The 17,731-nt window shown below is 40.8% G+C and overlaps 1 protein-coding gene across 3 annotated transcripts in view; it reads left to right on the plus strand.

Annotated features, from left to right (window-relative positions):
* The first annotated feature begins 483 nt into the window (after positions 1-483).
* Positions 484-17,731, plus strand: part of tspan11 (tetraspanin 11) — a 47,961-nt gene continuing 30,713 nt past the window's right edge. For 2 of the 3 annotated variants that reach the window (XM_065021493.1, XM_065021495.1), the window contains exons 1-3: positions 484-608; positions 4,690-4,791; positions 10,308-10,499. In XM_065021493.1, the coding sequence (XP_064877565.1) occupies positions 4,705-4,791; positions 10,308-10,499 (279 nt within the window). In that variant the 5' untranslated portion in view covers positions 484-608; positions 4,690-4,704. The remainder of the gene's footprint in view (positions 609-4,689; positions 4,792-10,307; positions 10,500-17,731) is intronic. The other variant, XM_065021494.1, reaches the window with a different exon arrangement.

Raw genomic sequence — 17,731 nt, forward strand, 5'->3', positions numbered from 1 at the left:
GAAGAGGGAGCTGTTGTTGATAGAACCGCCCGCGCCTCCTTGTTGACCACTTGATCAGAATGGATGACGTGAAGTGTTTTTTAAACCTCAAATTACCACCGATCAGTCTCTAAAATAAGCACTAACCGCATGAGGTGTCAAATGAAATGATTTGCATCAGTCCACACTTTGCTTGGGTAAATAACAACACATTTTCCCAGAATGTGTATTTTTTAAACCCCATAAACCTCATCTACAGGGTGCACTTGATTCATTGGATATTATCACCAAACAAGACTCAAAACAAGACAATATGTAACAAACTTACTAGACTTGCACTTGTGTGAATAAACACAGAAAAACAATGTAATAACCGCCTGTTACATTGTATATGCCTATAGGCCAATGCACTGTAACAGTTGCACTGCGGCTTCAATAGTATCCAATCCAATGGGGGCGGGTAGTTTCATTCATTTCCTTTTCACCCCATAATGACCCCTCATTCTTCTCCACGGACTGGACGCTAGGGAAGCAACAAGCTTGATTGAATCACATAGCCTATGCTACAATAACGAGACGGCTATTTGTCCGTTTTCCCTCAGAAGCAAGCCGTGCATTTGGTGAGTGAGGTAATTAAGGCTACTTTCCTAAATTGAGATGCATCCTAAAAATATAAGCAATTTCGTGAACTGTCTGCTACACGCAGCTCAATGCAAGTGCATCCAGTGTGCGATGTTTTGATAGGGAAACCTGCTCAGTGTCCATGGCCTCCAAATGTAGCAAGACGTTATGGGAAATTAATAATGAAATCATATTTTTTATGTTTTGAAAATATTGTCTAGTGCATAGGCACCGGTTTCCTTATTCGGTTTTGTAGACAGTCAGAACGTTAAAAGTGAGTCTGAAAACCAACGTCCAGCCTATTCCACTGATCAGCGAGCGAAATTGACGCTACGTAGATAGACAAACGTGATGGTCTATGGTAATTTAGATTTTCATATTGACGGTGGGGATGCCTTCTCTGAAATGAAGTTTATCAAGCACTCATCTCTTCATGGATTTTTTTATGCTGGGGAAAATTGATTTCGCGGACCCTGCCTGCCTTCTGGTCGTACAAGTGCCCGTAAACATACATCCATCACATATGTTAACACAGGGTGGGTAGCCTAAATGTGATTGCATGTACCATGTTATCGTTGATATAATATTACAGGCTACATGTCGCTGGCCGGCTGGCCTGGCTGGTTGCATAGGTAGCCTACTTGTGAAACATTCTGTCCAAAGAATATTCTAGAATGTTCTGTTTCTGTTTCTTGTCTGTCCCATCAAAGTTACACAGTAACGGATTTATTAGTCCGAGGACAAAACTTTCAGCTCGTTTGTTTTCAACCAGTGAACGACATACCGGTAGCCTGTAAGTCACATTTCACAGCTTGTGCGCTTTGATAATGCATGTTCAGACAGTTCAACCCATTCCCTGTGTACTGGAACTCCCTATAGCCCAAAGCCACTGGTTTGAAGGAGCAGTACACACAGTACACCCATTGTGCTGAATAACGTTTGAGCCAGCAACTTCACAAAGAACTCCCCTAGAATAGAATAGAATAGAATAGGACAAGAGCTGAGTAGAGCATGAGTATATAATACAAACAGTAGAATATCAAAATCTAATAGATTATAATCACTGTATTTTCCCCAAGAGTAGAATAGAATGAATACAGAAAAGAGTAGAATATATAAAACAAACAGTGTAAAATAGAATAGAAGGGAGCTTTAGGTGTTCCAACAGTAGCCTATAAACACATACCAGCACAATTAAAGATACAGATACCAAGAAAACAAAACCGTTTTGATGCAGTTTAGGGTTTAGTTCTAGTCCAGCTGATAGACAAAGCCATTTTTGCAGATGTGTTACTGCAATGTGTATAGTTGGGCTGTAATGGCATGAGCTAAACTCCTCCTAGGCATCAATGTGGCTAATCTATAATTAGCAGCTTGCCATATTTTCTCATGGGAGGATGGACACACACACACACACACACACACACACACACACACACACACACACACACACACACACACACACACACTGTTATTAGCTTGAGATAGAACTGAGAGAAGTCTCCAAAGGCTTGCAGTGGCATTTGTTGCTGTCTGTTGATTGGCAGATCAATGTGGCAGGCTTAAGTGCTCACCTTTTATTTAAAGTGCTGCAAGTGTGTGCTTAATGAATGATTTATGTCTTTCTAGTCAAGTCCACTTCTGTGAATTATTTATTTACCTGTTGCTGTTATTGGATATGTGTGGTCAGCAGCATCTAGAAGTACTGACTCTTACACAGTGTGTGGTCAGCAGCATCTAGAAGTACTGCCTCTTACACAGTGTGTGGTCAGCAGCATCTAGAAGTACTGCCTCTTACACAGTGTGTGGTCAGCAGCATCTAGAAGTACTGCCTCTTACACAGTGTGTGGTCAGCAGCATCTAGAAGTACTGCCTCTTACACAGTGTGTGGTCAGCAGCATCTAGAAGTACTGCCTCTTACACAGTGTGTGGTCAGCAGCATCTAGAAGTACTGCCTCTTACACAGTGTGTGGTCAGCAGCATCTAGAAGTACTGACTCTTACACAGTGTGTGGTCAAGTTTTAAGTTTTAAGTTCCTCGGCATACACATCACAGACAAACTGAATTGGTCCACTCACACAGACAGCATCGTGAAGAAGGCGTAGCAGCACCTCTTCAACCTCAGGAGGCTGAAGAAATTTGGCTTGTCACCAAAAGCACTCACAAACTTCTACAGATGCACAATCGAGAGCATCCTGGCGGGCTGTATCACCGCCTGGTACGGCAACTTCTCCGCCCACAATCGTAAGGCTCTCCAGAGGGTAGTGAGGTCTGCACAACGCATCACCGGGGGCAAACTACCTGCCCTCCAGGACACCTACACCACCCGATGTTACAGGAAGGCCATAAATATCATCAAGGACAACAACCACCCGAGCCACTGCCTGTTCACCCCGCTATCATCCAGAAGGCGAGGTCAGTACAGGTGCATCAAAGCTGGGACCGAGAGACTGAAAAACAGCTTCTATCTCAAGGCCATCAGACTGTTAAACAGCCACCACTAACATTGAGTGGCTGCTGCCAACACACTGACACTGACTCAACTCCAGCCACTTTAATAATGGGAATTGATGGGAAATGATGTAAAATATATCACTAGCCACTTTAAACAATGCTACCTAATATAATGTTTACATACCCTACATTATTCATCTCATATGCATACGTATATACTGTACTCTATATCATCTACTGCATCCTTATGTAATACATGTATCACTAGACACTTTAACTATGCCACTTTGTTTACATACTCATCTCATATGTATATACTGTACTCGATACCATCTACTGTATCTTGCCTATGCTGCTCTGTACCATCACTCATTCATATATCTTTATGTACATATTCTTTATCCCCTTACACTGTGTATAAGACAGTAGTTTTGGAATTGTTAGTTAGATTACTTGTTGGTTATTACTGCATTGTCGGAACTAGAAGCACAAGCATTTCGCTACACTCACATTAACATCTGCTAACCATGTGTATGTGACAAATACAATTTGATTTGATTTGATTTGAAACGCTATTTAGTGTGAACACCGCTAACTAGCTAGCCTTTTCACATCCGTTACAGCAGCATCTTTCTCCCTCTATTTAATTGGATTGTGTGTGTGCATGTGCGTGTGCATGTCTCCACAAATACCTTTGTTTTGGCTTTTGTTATAACACCCAACACCTCTTCACAGGGTGTTCACAGAGTGTGAGGATAGTCCATGTCCCTTGTCTGGTGTGCTACAAGGCTACAGGGTGTTCACAGAGTGTGAGGATAGTCCATGTCCCTTGTCTGGTGTGCTACAAGGCTACAGGGTGTTCACAGAGTGTGAGGATAGTCCATGTCCCTTGTCTGGTGTGCTACGAGGCTACAGGGTGTTCACAGAGTGTGAGGATAGTCCATGTCCCTTGTCTGGTGTGCTACAAGGCTACAGGGTGTTCACAGAGTGTGAGGATAGTCCATGTCCCTTGTCTGGTGTGCTACAAGGCTACAGGATGTTCACAGAGTGTGAGGATAGTCCATGTCCCTTGTCTGGTGTGCTACAAGGCTACAGGATGTTCACAGAGTGTGAGGATAGTCCATGTCCCTTGTCTGGTGTGCTACAAGGCTACAGGGTGTTCACAGAGTGTGAGGATAGTCCATGTCCCTTGTCTGGTGTGCTACAAGGCTACAGTTGCTAGTTATCGTGCAGAAGGAAGTAACCAACAACACTTTGACTGACTGTGATTTGGGTGATTGTTTCTGCTCATGTCATACCTTGTGTGATGTGTTATTGTCCTCAAAATGTCCCCACATTGTATGTCTTAATTTGCATTAGATTAACCGGTTTACATTTTCTATGTTGTTAGACCGTTTTTCAGCCACTTGAAATGCTATGTGAACTGTCAAGTACTCAGAACTCCTGGCCTGATTTTTTGTACCCTGTTCTTCGAATATTCTTCAAACTTTGGAGAATCTTGTGAGAACAGAAAGTCTGTGAGAACTGCTGCTTGGGGTTTTCTACCCTGTTTTCAACCCTGCTGACTGTAATGATAACAGTCAAGTACTTCAGATTCAGAACTGCCAGTTGAAGTTTTGTGCCCCGTCTGTCCAGAGCTGTGGAGGGGAGATGACGGCCGTGTATAAAGACGACCAGGGTGACTGGATGACCGTCTGCCTCAAGTACCTCCTCTTCGTCTTTAATGTCCTCTTCTGGGTGAGTAGCACTAGCAAGCTACCCTGCATCTGTTTGTGCTGCAGTAGCCAACAACCATGGGAGTTGGTCATAGGAGTTTGCTATACATGACAAACAGATCTGGGATCAGGCTATAGCAAATTAGCAAGCCCTCCTGTTTGTCTTCAACTTTCTCTTCTGGGTGAGTAGCAATCTAGCCTGGTAAGATGGCCTGGTAAACTGGCCTGGTCAGATCTTTTTGTGTTGGGAAAGACTGTGAGTTGGCTTTACAGCACAAAACAGATCTGGGATCAGGCTGTATTAAACCTCTAGTACACAGAAACAATAGTTTTCTTCCAGTGACAGGTTCATAGTTGATTTATTTAAGAGGGGACTCAGGGAGAGAGTGAATTGGGTTAACGTTCACAAAGGCATGCACAGGGAAGAATGATATTTGACAGGTTTTTACATCAAAGTTAGACTTCTTGTGTGACTTCTTGTGTTGCTCTTTCTTAGCCGAGAGAGAGAGAGAGAGAGAGAGAATCAGAGAGAGAGTTACGGTGAGGAACGAGAGGGTGAGAGTTACGGTGAGGAACGAGAGGGAAAGAGTTACGGTGAGGAACGAGAGGGAGAGAGTTACAGAGTGAGGAAAAAGAGACACAGAGGGAGAGAAAAAACATGACAGAGAAATGGAGTGGGAGATTACATTTAGGAGCGCAAAGAAATGGACTTGGTCCAGTGTGCTCTAATATTTATGGCCTGTCGGTGTTGAACCGATGGGCTGTGGATCAAACCTGGCCCCTGGCAGCTGGTGTACGTTTAATGTTTAATAACACAGTTAACTATTAAAGCTATGTTCTGCTGGGCCTGAAAACAGTTGTTCTCTGTCTACAGAGGAAGGGATCAGATTCAAACAGGCTCTCTTCTATATCTCTCGCTTTACATTTCACACTAACCTAATGACTTCCCTTCAAACCCCACATTGCATAACAGTAATGCCTCCCACTTTCCCCAACGGCCACAGCCCCAGCCTCCCTGTTTCTCTATATTGTAACTCTGCACCCAAAGATACCTCATACTAATACTCCAGAGTTGCCCATTCCTTTAAACTATCACGTTTTCCCATGGCATGGTGTTTTAGCACTACAGATGTCAGATCTGAATTTGAGCCAGTTTGCTACAGAAGGAAAATAATCCAATAATCCTGCAGCAACAGGACATGTGAGTTATTATGCAAATTATAATTAATGGACATTTTTATAGGGGTTGATACATTTTCCAGTGGAAATGACAAACGTCAGAAGCCTTTTTAAACCTAAAATACGCTTCATGTTTGACATTTCCTGCATTGCAGGGAAGTTCTGCAACAGGGGGATCACATTAAGATCCTACATCTGTAGCAGCAGTGCTTGTTGTTTGGGAGTAGGGGCTTGGCGTGTAAAGGAGGAGGAAAGGGATGGAAGGCTGAATAGGAGCAACTCTCCCTGGGATTTCCTGCACGTCCGGGTGTGTCATAGATGACAGAGATGGGGAAAACAGATTAATGGCATCGCCACGTCACTCCTCTGATGTGGCCACCATTGTTTATGGAAACAAATCACTCCACTCTGGCTCAGCTTGGCTCTCTCTCCTTTTTTGTAACTCTGCTCTCTTCCTTTCTCTCTCTCTTTTTCTCTTCATTTATGTCTCTCTTTTTTCTCTTCCTTTCTCTCTCTCTTTTTCTCTTCCTTTCTCTCTCTCTCTATTTCTCTTCATTTATGTCTCTCTATTCTCTTCATTTCTCTCTTTCTCTCTCTCTTTTTCTCTTCCTTTCTCTCTCTCTTTTTCTCTTCATTTATGTCTCTCTTTCTCTCTTCCTTTCTCTCTCTCTTTTTCTCTTCCTTTCTCTCTTCTCTCTCTTTTCTCTTTTTCTCTCTCTCTTTTCTCTTTTCTCTCTCTTTTCTCTTCCTTTCTCTTTCTCTTTTTCTCTTCCTTTCTCTCTTTCTCTCTCTTTTCTCTTCCTTTCTCTCTCTCTCTCTTTTCTCTTCCTTTCTCTCTTTCTCTCTCTTTTCTCTTCCTTTCTCTTTTTCTCTCTCTTTTCTCTTCCTTTCTCTCTCTTTTTCTCTTCCTTTCTCTCTTTCTCTCTCTTTTCTCTTCCTTTCTCTCTTTCTCTCTCTTTTCTCTTCCTTTCTCTCTCTTTTTCTCTTCCTTTCTCTTTTTCTCTCTCTTTTCTCTTCCTTTCTCTTTTTCTCTCTCTTTTTCTCTTCCTTTCTCTCTCTCTTTTTCTCTTCATTTATGTCTCTCTTTCTCTCTTCCTTTCTCTCTCTCTTTTTCTCTTCCTTTCTCTCTTTCTCTCTCTCTTTTCTCTTCCTTTTTCTCTCTCTCTTTCTCTCTTCCTCTTCTTTCTCTCTCTTTTCTCTTCTTTCTCTCTTTTTCTCTTCCTTTCTCTCTTTCTCTCTCTCTTTTCTATTCCTTTCTCTCTCTTTTTTTCTTCCTTTCTCTCTCTCTTTTCTCTTCCTTCCTCTCTCTTTTTTTCTTCCTTTCTCTCTCTCTTTCTCTCTTCCTTTCTCTCTTTCTCTCTCTTTTCTATTCCTTTCTCTCTCTTTTTTTCTTCCTTTCTCTCTCTCTTTTCTCTTCCTTTCTCTCTCTCTTTTCTCTTCCTTTCTCTCTCTCTTTTCTCTTCCTTTCTCTCTCTCTTTTCTCTTCCTTCCTCTCTCTCTTTTTTTCTTCCTTTCTCTCTCTCTTTCTCTCTTCCTTTCTCTCTTTCTCTCTCTCTTTTCTCTTCATTTATGTCTCTCTTTCTCTCTTCCTTTCTCTCTCTCTTTTTCTCTTCCTTTCTCTCTTTCTCTCTCTCTTTTTTCTCTTCCTTTCTCTCTCTCTTTTTCTCTTCCTTTCTCTCTCTCTTTCTCTCTTCCTTTCTCTCTTTCTCTCTCTCTTTTCTCTTCATTTATGTCTCTCTTTCTCTCTTCCTTTCTCTCTCTCTTTTTCTCTTCCTTTCTCTCTTTCTCTCTCTCTTTTTTCTCTTCCTTTCTCTCTCTCTTTCTCTCTTCCTTTCTCTCTTTCTCTCTCTCTTTTCTCTTCATTTATGTCTCTCTTTCTCTCTTCCTTTCTCTCTCTCTTTTTCTCTTCCTTTCTCTCTTTCTCTCTCTCTTTTTTCTCTTCCTTTCTCTCTCTCTTTTTCTCTTCCTTTCTCTCTTTCTCTCTCTCTTTTTTCTCTTCCTTTCTCTCTCTCTTTTTCTCTTCCCTTTCTCTCTCTCTTTTTTTCTTCCTTTCTCTCTCTTTTTCTCTTCCTTTCTCTCTCTTTTTCTCTTTCTTTCTCTCTCTCTTTTTCTCTTCCTTTCTCTCTCTTTTTCTCTTCCTTTCTCTCTTTCTCTCTCTCTTTTCTCTTCCCTTTCTCTCTCTCTTTTTTTCTTCCTTTCTCTCTCTCTTTTCTCTTCCTTTCTCTCTCTCTTTTCTCTTCCCTTTATCTCTCTCTTTTTTTCTTCATTTCTCTCTCTCTTTTCTCTTCCTTTCTCTCTCTTTTCTCTTCCTTTCTCTCTCTCTTTTCTCTTCCCTTTCTCTCTCTCTTTTTTTCTTCCTTTCTCTCTCTCTTTTCTCTTCCTTTCTCTCTCCCTTTTTCTCTTCCTTTCTCTCTTTCTCTCTTTCTTTCTCTCTCTCCTTTCTCTTCCTTTCTCTCTCTCTTTTCTCTTCCTTTCTCTCTCTTTTCTCTTCCCTTTCTCTCTCTCTTTCTCTCTTCCTTTCTCTCTCTCTTTTTCTCTTCCTTTCTCTCTCTCTTTTTCTCTTCATTTATGTCTCTCTTTTTCTCTTCCTTTCTCTCTCTCTTTTCTCTTCCTTTCTCTCTCTTTTCTCTTCCTTTCTCTCTCTCTTTTTCTCTTCCTTTCTCTCTTTCTCTCTCTTTTTCTCTTTCTCTCTCTCTTTTTCTCTTCATTTCTCTCTCTTTTTCTATTCCTTTCTCTCTTTCTCTCTCTCTTTTTTTCTTCCTTTCTCTCTCTTTTCTCTTCCTTTCTCTCTCTCTTTTCTCTTCCCTTTCTCTCTCTCTTTTTTTCTTCCTTTCTCTCTCTTTTCTCTTCCTTTCTCTCTCTTTTCTCTTCCTTTCTCTCTCTCTTTTCTCTTCCCTTTCTCTCTCTCTTTTTTTCTTCCTTTCTCTCTCTCTTTTCTCTTCCTTTCTCTTTCTTTTCTCTTCCTTTCTCTCTCTCTTTTTCTCTTCCTTTCTCTCTTTCTCTCTCTTTTTCTCTTTCTTTCTCTCTCTCCTTTCTCTTCCTTTCTCTCTCTTTTTTCTCTTCCTTTCTCTCTCTTTTTCTCTTCCTTTCTCTCTCTCTTTTTCTTCTTCATTTATGTCTCTCTTTTTCTCTTCCTTTCTCTCTCTCTTTTCTCTTCCTTCCTTTCTCTCTCTCTTTTTCTCTTCCTTTCTCTCTTTCTCTCTCTCTTTTCTCTTCCTTTCTCTCTCTCTTTTCTCTTCCTTTCTCTCTCTCTTTTCTCTTCCTTTCTCTCTCTCTTTTCTCTTCCTTTCTCTCTCTCTTTTCTCTTCCTTTCTCTCTCTTTTCTCTTCCTTTCTCTCTCTTTTCTCTTCCTTTCTCTCTTTCTCTCTCTTTTCTCTTCCTTTTTCTCTCTTTTTCTCTTCCTTTCTCTCTTTCTCTCTCTCTTTTCTCTTCCCTTTCTCTCTCTCTTTTTCTCTTCCTTTTTCTCTCTTTTTCTCTTCCTTTCTCTCTTTCTCTCTCTCTTTTCTCTTCCCTTTCTCTCTCTCTTTTTCTCTTCCTTTCTCTCTTTTTCTCTTCCTTTCTCTCTTTCTCTCTCTCTTTTTCTCTTCCTTTCTCTCTTTCTCTCTCTCTTTTCTCTTCCTTTCTCTCTCTTTTCTCTTCCTTTCTCTCTCTCTTTCTCTTCCTTTCTCTCTCTCATTTTCTCTTCCTTTCTCTCTCTTTTTCTCTTCCTTTCTCTCTCTCTTTTTCTCTTCATTTATGTCTCTCTTTTCACTTCCTCTCTCTCTCTTTCTATTCCTTTCTCTCTTTCGCTTCCTTTCTCTCTCTTTCTATTCCTTTCTCTCTCTCTTTCAATTCCTTTCTCTCTCTCTTTCTATTCCTTTCTCTCTCTCTTTCTATTCCTTTCTCTCTCTCTTTCGCTTCCTTTCTCTCTCTTTCAATTCCTTTCTCTCTCTTTCTATTCCTTTCTCTTTTTTTCTATTCCTTTCTCTCTCTTTTTCGCTTCCTTTCTTTTTCTCTCACTGTTTTTGTGCATATCCCCTTCCTCTCTGACTCACTTTATTGACACTGCGTTCTCTCTCTCTCTCTCTCTCTCTCTCTCTCTCTCTCTCTGTCATCCTCCTCTTTGTTTTTCTATCTCTCTTTCTCCCTCTCTTTGTTTTTCTGTCTCTTTCTCCCTCTCTTGGTCTTTGTCTCCCCTTTCCCTCTCTGACTCACTTGTTGACAGCCAACACTCTCCCCCCTCACACCCCTCCTGTCACTGTTCCTACTCTCTCTCTCTCTCTTCCTCAATTCAATTGAATTCAATTAGATTGGCATGAAACATGTAAAGCCAAAACAAACATATGGGAACACATGACATCAACCTGTCTCTCTCCTCAGGTTGGTGGAGCGGCGGTGATGGGCGTGGGCATCTGGACCCTGATAGACAAGAGTGATTACCTGAGCCTGCTGGCCTCCAGCACCTTCGCCGTGTCCGCCTACATCCTCATCCTGGCCGGGGCCCTGGTCATGGTCACGGGCTTCCTGGGCTGCTGCGCTGTCATCAGGGAGCAGAGGAGCTGCCTGTCCACGGTGAGGGAGCCCTCCTTGGGCAGGGTGACTACTCTAGGTCCCAGGCTTTCTGGATGTCTGGAAGGCCCCTGGGTCTTCTAAATGTTTATGTTGATTAAAGGGATAGTTTTCACATATTACAACATTAGTTAGATGCATTATATTGAAAGTAGTGTATGGCTCATAGATAACTTTGAGGGTAAGATACTAACTAATGCTGTAGTTTGTGTGCAATATCTCTTTAATGGCAGTGTTGGTGTTTGCATAAGAAAGGGGCTGGTTATATACTGTAGGTGAAATGAGAGCACACAATGAAACAAGGAGAATGGAGCTATCTGCACTCTGTTCTCCTTAAGGGAATGTTGATTTAGAACATCCGTTTAGCTTGTTCCAATTCAAACTCACCTTGGTTGCACTCATCACTTTTGGGTACATTGTATACTTTCCTTTACCCCAGATACCGGTTTCCTTTGAAACGTCCCTGTACCTGACGCTCCTTCCCTGCACCCATGCTCTCACAACTCCACTTGTGTCTTTCTCTTGTGCATGTGCTCGCGAGCATGTGTGTGTGTGTGTGTGTGTGTGTGTGTGTGTGTACGCTGGGAGCTGGGAGCTGGGAGCTGACAAATGAGCTGACAATACTGTCCTCATTGTTTTAAAGAGACAGGCCAGGCAGGAGAGGAACAGGCCGGAGGTGAGCCACTAACTCTGCTACTACAGCAGGATTGGTTATAGTCAGGCATTAGTAGTCATACATGAAACTGATGGAGGGGGGAGAGGGGGCTTTGGGTGGTGGAGGGCAGTGGTATAAAGTACTTAAGTAAAAAATACTTTAAAGTACTACTTAAGTAGTTTTTTTGGGTATCTGTACTGTACTATTTATATTTGACAACTTTTACTTTTACTCCACTACATTCCAAAATAAAGTAATGTACTTTTTACTCCTTACATTTTCCCTGACATCCAAAAGTACTTTTAAATGCTTAGCAGGACAGGAAAACGGTCCAATTCACACACGTATCAAGAGATCATCCCTGGTCATCCTACTGCTTCTAATCTGGGGGACTCACTAAACACACATGCTTCATTTGTAAATTGTGTCTGAGTGCTGGAGTGTGCCCCTGGCTATTCTTAAATAAATAAAAAACTAGAAAATGGTGCCGTCTGTTTTGCTGCCTGGTTTGCTTAATATAAGGAATTTGAAATGATTTATACTTTTACTTTTGATACTTAAGCATGTTTAAAACTAAATACTTTTAGACTTTTACTCAAATAGTATTTTACTTGGTGACTTTCACTTTTACTTGAGTCATTTTCTATTAAGCTATCATTACTTTTACTCAAGTATGAGAATTGAGTACTTTTACCAACAATGGTGGAGGGTGTGTTTTGGTTGTGGGGTTAGTGTGAGTGTGTGTTTAAAGGAGTGGCTTGAGTGAAGAGTTGGTGTTCATCAGATCACTATGGCTGTGGGGTTGTATGAAAGAGAGATGTGTGTGTGTTTGTGTGTCTGTGTGTGTTTGTGTAGAATACAATATAATTCAATGTTATTGCCAATCAACAATGGCTGTTAGGAATTAGCTTTAGCTTCCTCCATCTGCCATAACCAATATTCTGGCATTACCACACACACCCTGTGTTTGTTGATGATGTGTGTGTGCTTGTGCGTGTGGCTATGCGGGTGCACGTGTGTGTGTAGTGTTATGACGTGGCCCTCTTTGGGTATAGCGAGTGCCTTCCCCCTCTCTCCCTCTTACACCCAGGTTCTGTTATCTCAGGTCGTAAATTCCTAGAGGAGACTCTCCTCATGGCCAGGCAGTATAGAGAGAGAGTTTCACAGTAGAACAAATGAACTTCTTCTACATCACAGAACTTGAGAACTGAACAATATCCATGTTTTGGAGAATGTGTAACCGGTCGGTGGAGAATCCAGGTACGACCGGTCCATTTTGTTTTATGATTGTGACCTCAGGAAAGACAATACAGCCACATTACCATAACTCTGTTTATACAGGAGCCTCCGTTCTGAGGCTTGCATCTAATTATTGTATAAAATAAATGAGTAAAGATGAAACTATTTGTGAAGTGGTGTAATGTGATTTTAAACCTTTAATGTGAGAGAATTGTATTTCTGTTTAAAGTTTCACTAAGTCATTGGCCCGCCCCCGTGAGCACAGACATCGATCTGGTGTCATGGGACAGCCGACCCCGTGAGCACAGACATCGATCTGGTGTCATGGGACAGCCGACCCCGTGAGCACAGACATCGATCTGGTGTCATGGGACAGCCGACCCCGTGAGCACAGACATTGATCTGGTGTCATGGGACAGCCGACCCCGTGAGCACAGACATTGATCTGGCTTCATGGGACAGCCGACCCCGTGAGCACAGACATCGATCTGGCTTCATGGGACAGCCGACCCCGTGAGCACAGACATCGATCTGGTGTCATGGGACAGCCGACCCCGTGAGCACAGACATCGATCTGGTGTCATGGGACAGCCGACCCTGTGAGCACAGACATCGATCTGGCGTCATGGGACAGCCGACCCCGTGAGCACAGACATCGATCTGGTGTCATGGGACAGCCGACCCCGTGAGCACAGACATCGATCTGGTGTCATGGGACAGCTTTTCCACAGTTCTGAATAAAACCCCCACCTGGAGAAATCCTCTTTAGACCATGCCTACCTCGGTCAGCTGAGGGAGCTAAGGTTTGAGTAGAGACCAGAAAAACCTCAGGACAGGCTTAGGTTGTAATGGTTGCTGAATTCTTAACTATACCACGTGTTTAAACTCTGAGACTATCAGTACCGACAGAATAAGAGCAACTCTTCAATACTAACTACTAGTCTGCAGCTAGGAATTATGTACCATTGAATGCGAAGACCGACATCCGCCGAAACATCTATTCTATAAGAACATTTATGAATGGAACTCTGAAGTATCCATTCTAACCACGAAGACTCCAGGGACGCAAAGAGAAGTTCAGATGAACTTTCCAACAGAAAGACGGACGATTCCAAAAGAGATCATGACGACACACTGAGCGTAAATATATATACTGATTGCAATTATTCCCGAATGACTGAGCGTTCGTGTGCAAAGGATTAGCATTTCAATTATTATAATTATCAACTGTGTAGTGTGTTTTGTCTTTCCCGGCCTTCTCAGTCCCTTTGTCTACCAAACCGTCATATCGGTTTAGCCCACTAGGGCACATCCTCCATCATTTCCTTGTAACCATATCTACTTTTGTTTGTTTGTTATGCATTTCTGTGATTATTTAGTTAGTAAAGTAAGACAATTGATGTATGGATGACTCATAGTGCAGATAACCAACAACTTACGACGTTTGGAATGAGACTAACGTGAGGTAAAGAACAATTCATTAATTAGAAGACTAATTGATCAGATATTAAAATATCTGAAAAGTTATATTAGAAAAATTATAACTTTGTAATCTGAAGATTTTCCTTGGTGCCCTGATTAGTTTAATCACGTAATAATAATTACAGAATTGATTTGATAAAATAACAGTCTTCATTCATAATGGCTGTTGTGTGTGTGTGTGTATGGTTGTGTGGTTGTGTGTGTACGTGAGGTTGTGGTTGTGTGTGTGTGTGTGTGTGTGTGTGTGTGTGTGTGTGTGGGTGAAAGATTCTCACCATTTACATACTCTGCTGTTAAATCCAAACAGTGTTACGTCACAATGATACAGAAGAAGATTTTACACAGCAGATAATGGTTGGTTGGAACCGCCTATCCCCCAGCCACCCCCATTTCTCATTGATAAAATACACATATTGATATCTTCCAGACTAATTGGCCAATAAGGTGCTAATAAGGCCACTGAGACTTGTGTGATGTCCTCTCTTCTCCAGTAGCATACTAATGATGGTTTTGTTTTAACAAAGGGTTTTTCTATTAATGTTGCATTCTGTGGCAACGATTTCTATGAAACATCCACAGTAGATTCATTTATAGCACCGTAGTTATATCACCCCGTAACATAGACTTTATAAGCATTGCTGGAATAAAATCCATAACAGCTCATAGCTCCTTTTAGGAATGTGTTGGATGGACATTGGTGGTACAATGCATTATAACACTTGATTCATTCATAATGGCTGATGATCCATATGAGTGAATATAAATGTATGTATGCCTCCAGTGCATCATATATAACTCATTATTGAAAGGTAGTTTAAATGAGTTATTAGTATTGTTATTCTTTGTCCAGAAGTGACTGAAAGAAAGTCTTACCTGTAGTCTGTCTCCCAGGAAGCCTGTATTTCAGCTCTATATCAACATAATCATACAGGAGCTCATCCCTGGATCAAAGCTTTTTCATTCTGTCAATAGTGCTGTTGTTTTCTGGTGTTATTGTTGCTCCACTGAACCAAGTACTGAATGTACTGGTTTGGAGGTGTTGCAGGATTCTTTACTATTAGTTTAGAGGTGTTGCAGTTCTTTTTTTGTACAATTAGTTTGGAGGTGTTGCAGGGTTCTTGACTATTAGTTTGGAGGTGTTGCAGTTCTTTTTTTGTACAATTAGTTTAGAGGTGTTGCAGTTCTTTTTTTAGACTTTAGAGGTGTTGCAGGGTTCTTGACTATTAGTTTGGAGGTGTTGCAGGGTTCTTGACTATTAGTTTAGAGGTGTTGCAGGGTTCTTGACTATTAGTTTGGAGGTGTTGCAGGGTTCTTGACTATTAGTTTGGAGGTGTTGCAGGGTTCTTGACTATTCGTTTAGAGGTGTTGCAGGGTTCTTGACTATTAGTTTGTAGGTGTTGCAGGGTTTTTTACTATTAGTTTAGAGGTGTTGCAGGGTTCTTGACTATTAGTTTGGAGGTGTTGCAGGGTTCTTGACTATTCGTTTAGAGGTGTTGCAGGGTTCTTGACTATTAGTTTGTAGGTGTTGCAGGGTTTTTTACTATTAGTTTGTAGGTGTTGCAGGGTTTTTTACTATTAGTTTAGAGGTGTTGCAGGGTTCTTGACTATTAGTTTGTAGGTGTTGCAGGGTTTTTTACTATTAGTTTAGAGGTGTTGCAGGGTTTTTTACTATTAGTTTAGAGGTGTTGCAGGGTTTTTTACTATTAGTTTAGAGGTGTTGCAGGGTTTTTTACTATTAGTTTAGAGGTGTTGCAGGGTTTTTACTATTAGTTTAGAGGTGTTGCAGGGTTTTTACTATTAGTTTAGAGGTGTTGCAGGGTTTTTTTACTATTAGTTTGGAGGTGTTGCAGGGTTTTTTACTATTAGTTTAGAGTTTGGAGGTGTTGCAGGGTTCTTTATTAGTTTGGAGGTGTTGCAGGGTTCTTGACTATTAGTTTAGAGGTGTTGCAGGGTTCTTGACTATTAGTTTGGAGGTGTTGCAGGGTTCTTGACTATTAGTTTAGAGGTGTTGCAGGGTTCTTGACTATTAGTTTGGAGGTGTTGCAGGGTTCTTGACTATTAGTTTGGAGGTGTTGCAGGGTTCTTTTACTATTAGTTTGGAGGTGTTGCAGGGTTCTTTACTATTAGTTTGGAGGTGTTGCAGGGTTCTTGAATATTAGTTTAGAGGTGTTTCAGTTTTTTTTTACTATTAGTTTAGAGGTGTTGCAGGGTTTTTTACTATTAGTTTAGAGGTGTTTCAGTTTTTTTTTACTATTAGTTTAGAGGTGTTGCAGGGTTTTTTACTATTAGTTTAGAGGTGTTGCAGTTTTTTTTTTACTGAGTACTAGTTTGGAGGTGTTGCAGGGTTTTTTACTATTAGTTTAGAGGTGTTGCAGGGTTTTTTACTATTAGTTTAGAGGTGTTGCAGGGTTTTTTACTATTAGTTTAGAGGTGTTGCAGGGTTTTTACTATTAGTTTAGAGGTGTTGCAGGGTTTTTACTATTAGTTTAGAGGTGTTGCAGGGTTTTTTACTATTAGTTTAGAGGTGTTGCAGGGTTTTTACTATTAGTTTAGAGGTGTTGCAGGGTTTTTACTATTAGTTTAGAGGTGTTGCAGGGTTTTTTTTACTATTAGTTTAGAGGTGTTGCAGGGTTTTTACTATTAGTTTAGAGGTGTTGCAGGGTTTTTTACTATTAGTTTAGAGGTGTTGCAGGGTTTTTTACTATTAGTTTGGAGGTGTTGCAGGGTTTTTTACTATTAGTTTAGAGGTGTTGCAGGGTTTTTTACTATTAGTTTGGAGGTGTTGCAGGGTGTTTTACTATTAGTTTAGAGGTGTTGCAGGATTCTTTACTATTAGTTTAGAGGTGTTGCAGTTCTTTTTGTACAATTAGTTTGGAGGTGTTGCAGGGTTCTTGACTATTAGTTTAGAGGTGTTTCAGTTTTTTTTACTATTAGTTTAGAGGTGTTGCAGTTTTTTTTTACTATTAGTTTAGAGGTGTTGCAGTTTTTTTTTACTATTAGTTTAGAGGTGTTGCAGTTCTTTTTTTGTACAATTAGTTTGGAGGTGTTGCAGGGTTCTTGACTATTAGTTTAGAGGTGTTTCAGTTTTTTTTACTATTAGTTTAGAGGTGTTGCAGTTTTTTTTTACTATTAGTTTAGAGGTGTTGCAGTTTTTTTTTTACTGAGTACTAGTTTGGAGGTGTTGCAGGGTTTTTTACTATTAGTTTAGAGGTGTTGCAGGGTTTTTTACTATTAGTTTGGAGGTGTTGCAGGGTTTTTTACTATTAGTTTAGAGGTGTTGCAGGGTTTTTTACTATTAGTTTGGAGGTGTTGCAGGGTTTTTTACTATTAGTTTAGAGGTGTTGCAGGGTTTTTTACTATTAGTTTAGAGGTGTTGCAGGGTTTTTTTACTATTAGTTTAGAGGTGTTGCAGGGTTTTTTACTATTAGTTTAGAGGTGTTGCAGGGTTTTTTACTATTAGTTTAGAGGTGTTGCAGGGTTTTTACTATTAGTTTAGAGGTGTTGCAGGGTTTTTTACTATTAGTTTAGAGGTGTTGCAGGGTTTTTACTATTAGTTTAGAGGTGTTGCAGGGTTTTTTACTATTAGTTTAGAGGTGTTGCAGGGTTTTTTACTATTAGTTTGGAGGTGTTGCAGGGTGTTTTACTATTAGTTTAGAGGTGTTGCAGTTCTTTTTTTGTACAATTAGTTTGGAGGTGTTGCAGGGTTCTTGACTATTAGTTTGGAGGTGTTGCAGGGTTCTTGACTATTCGTTTAGAGGTGTTGCAGGGTTCTTGACTATTAGTTTGGAGGTGTTGCAGGGTTCTTGACTATTAGTTTGGAGGTGTTGCAGGGTTTTATTTTGGAGGTGTTGCAGGGTTT

Source organism: Oncorhynchus nerka, linkage group LG8 (assembly GCF_034236695.1).
Source record: "Oncorhynchus nerka isolate Pitt River linkage group LG8, Oner_Uvic_2.0, whole genome shotgun sequence".
Lineage (NCBI taxonomy): Eukaryota > Metazoa > Chordata > Actinopteri > Salmoniformes > Salmonidae > Oncorhynchus > Oncorhynchus nerka.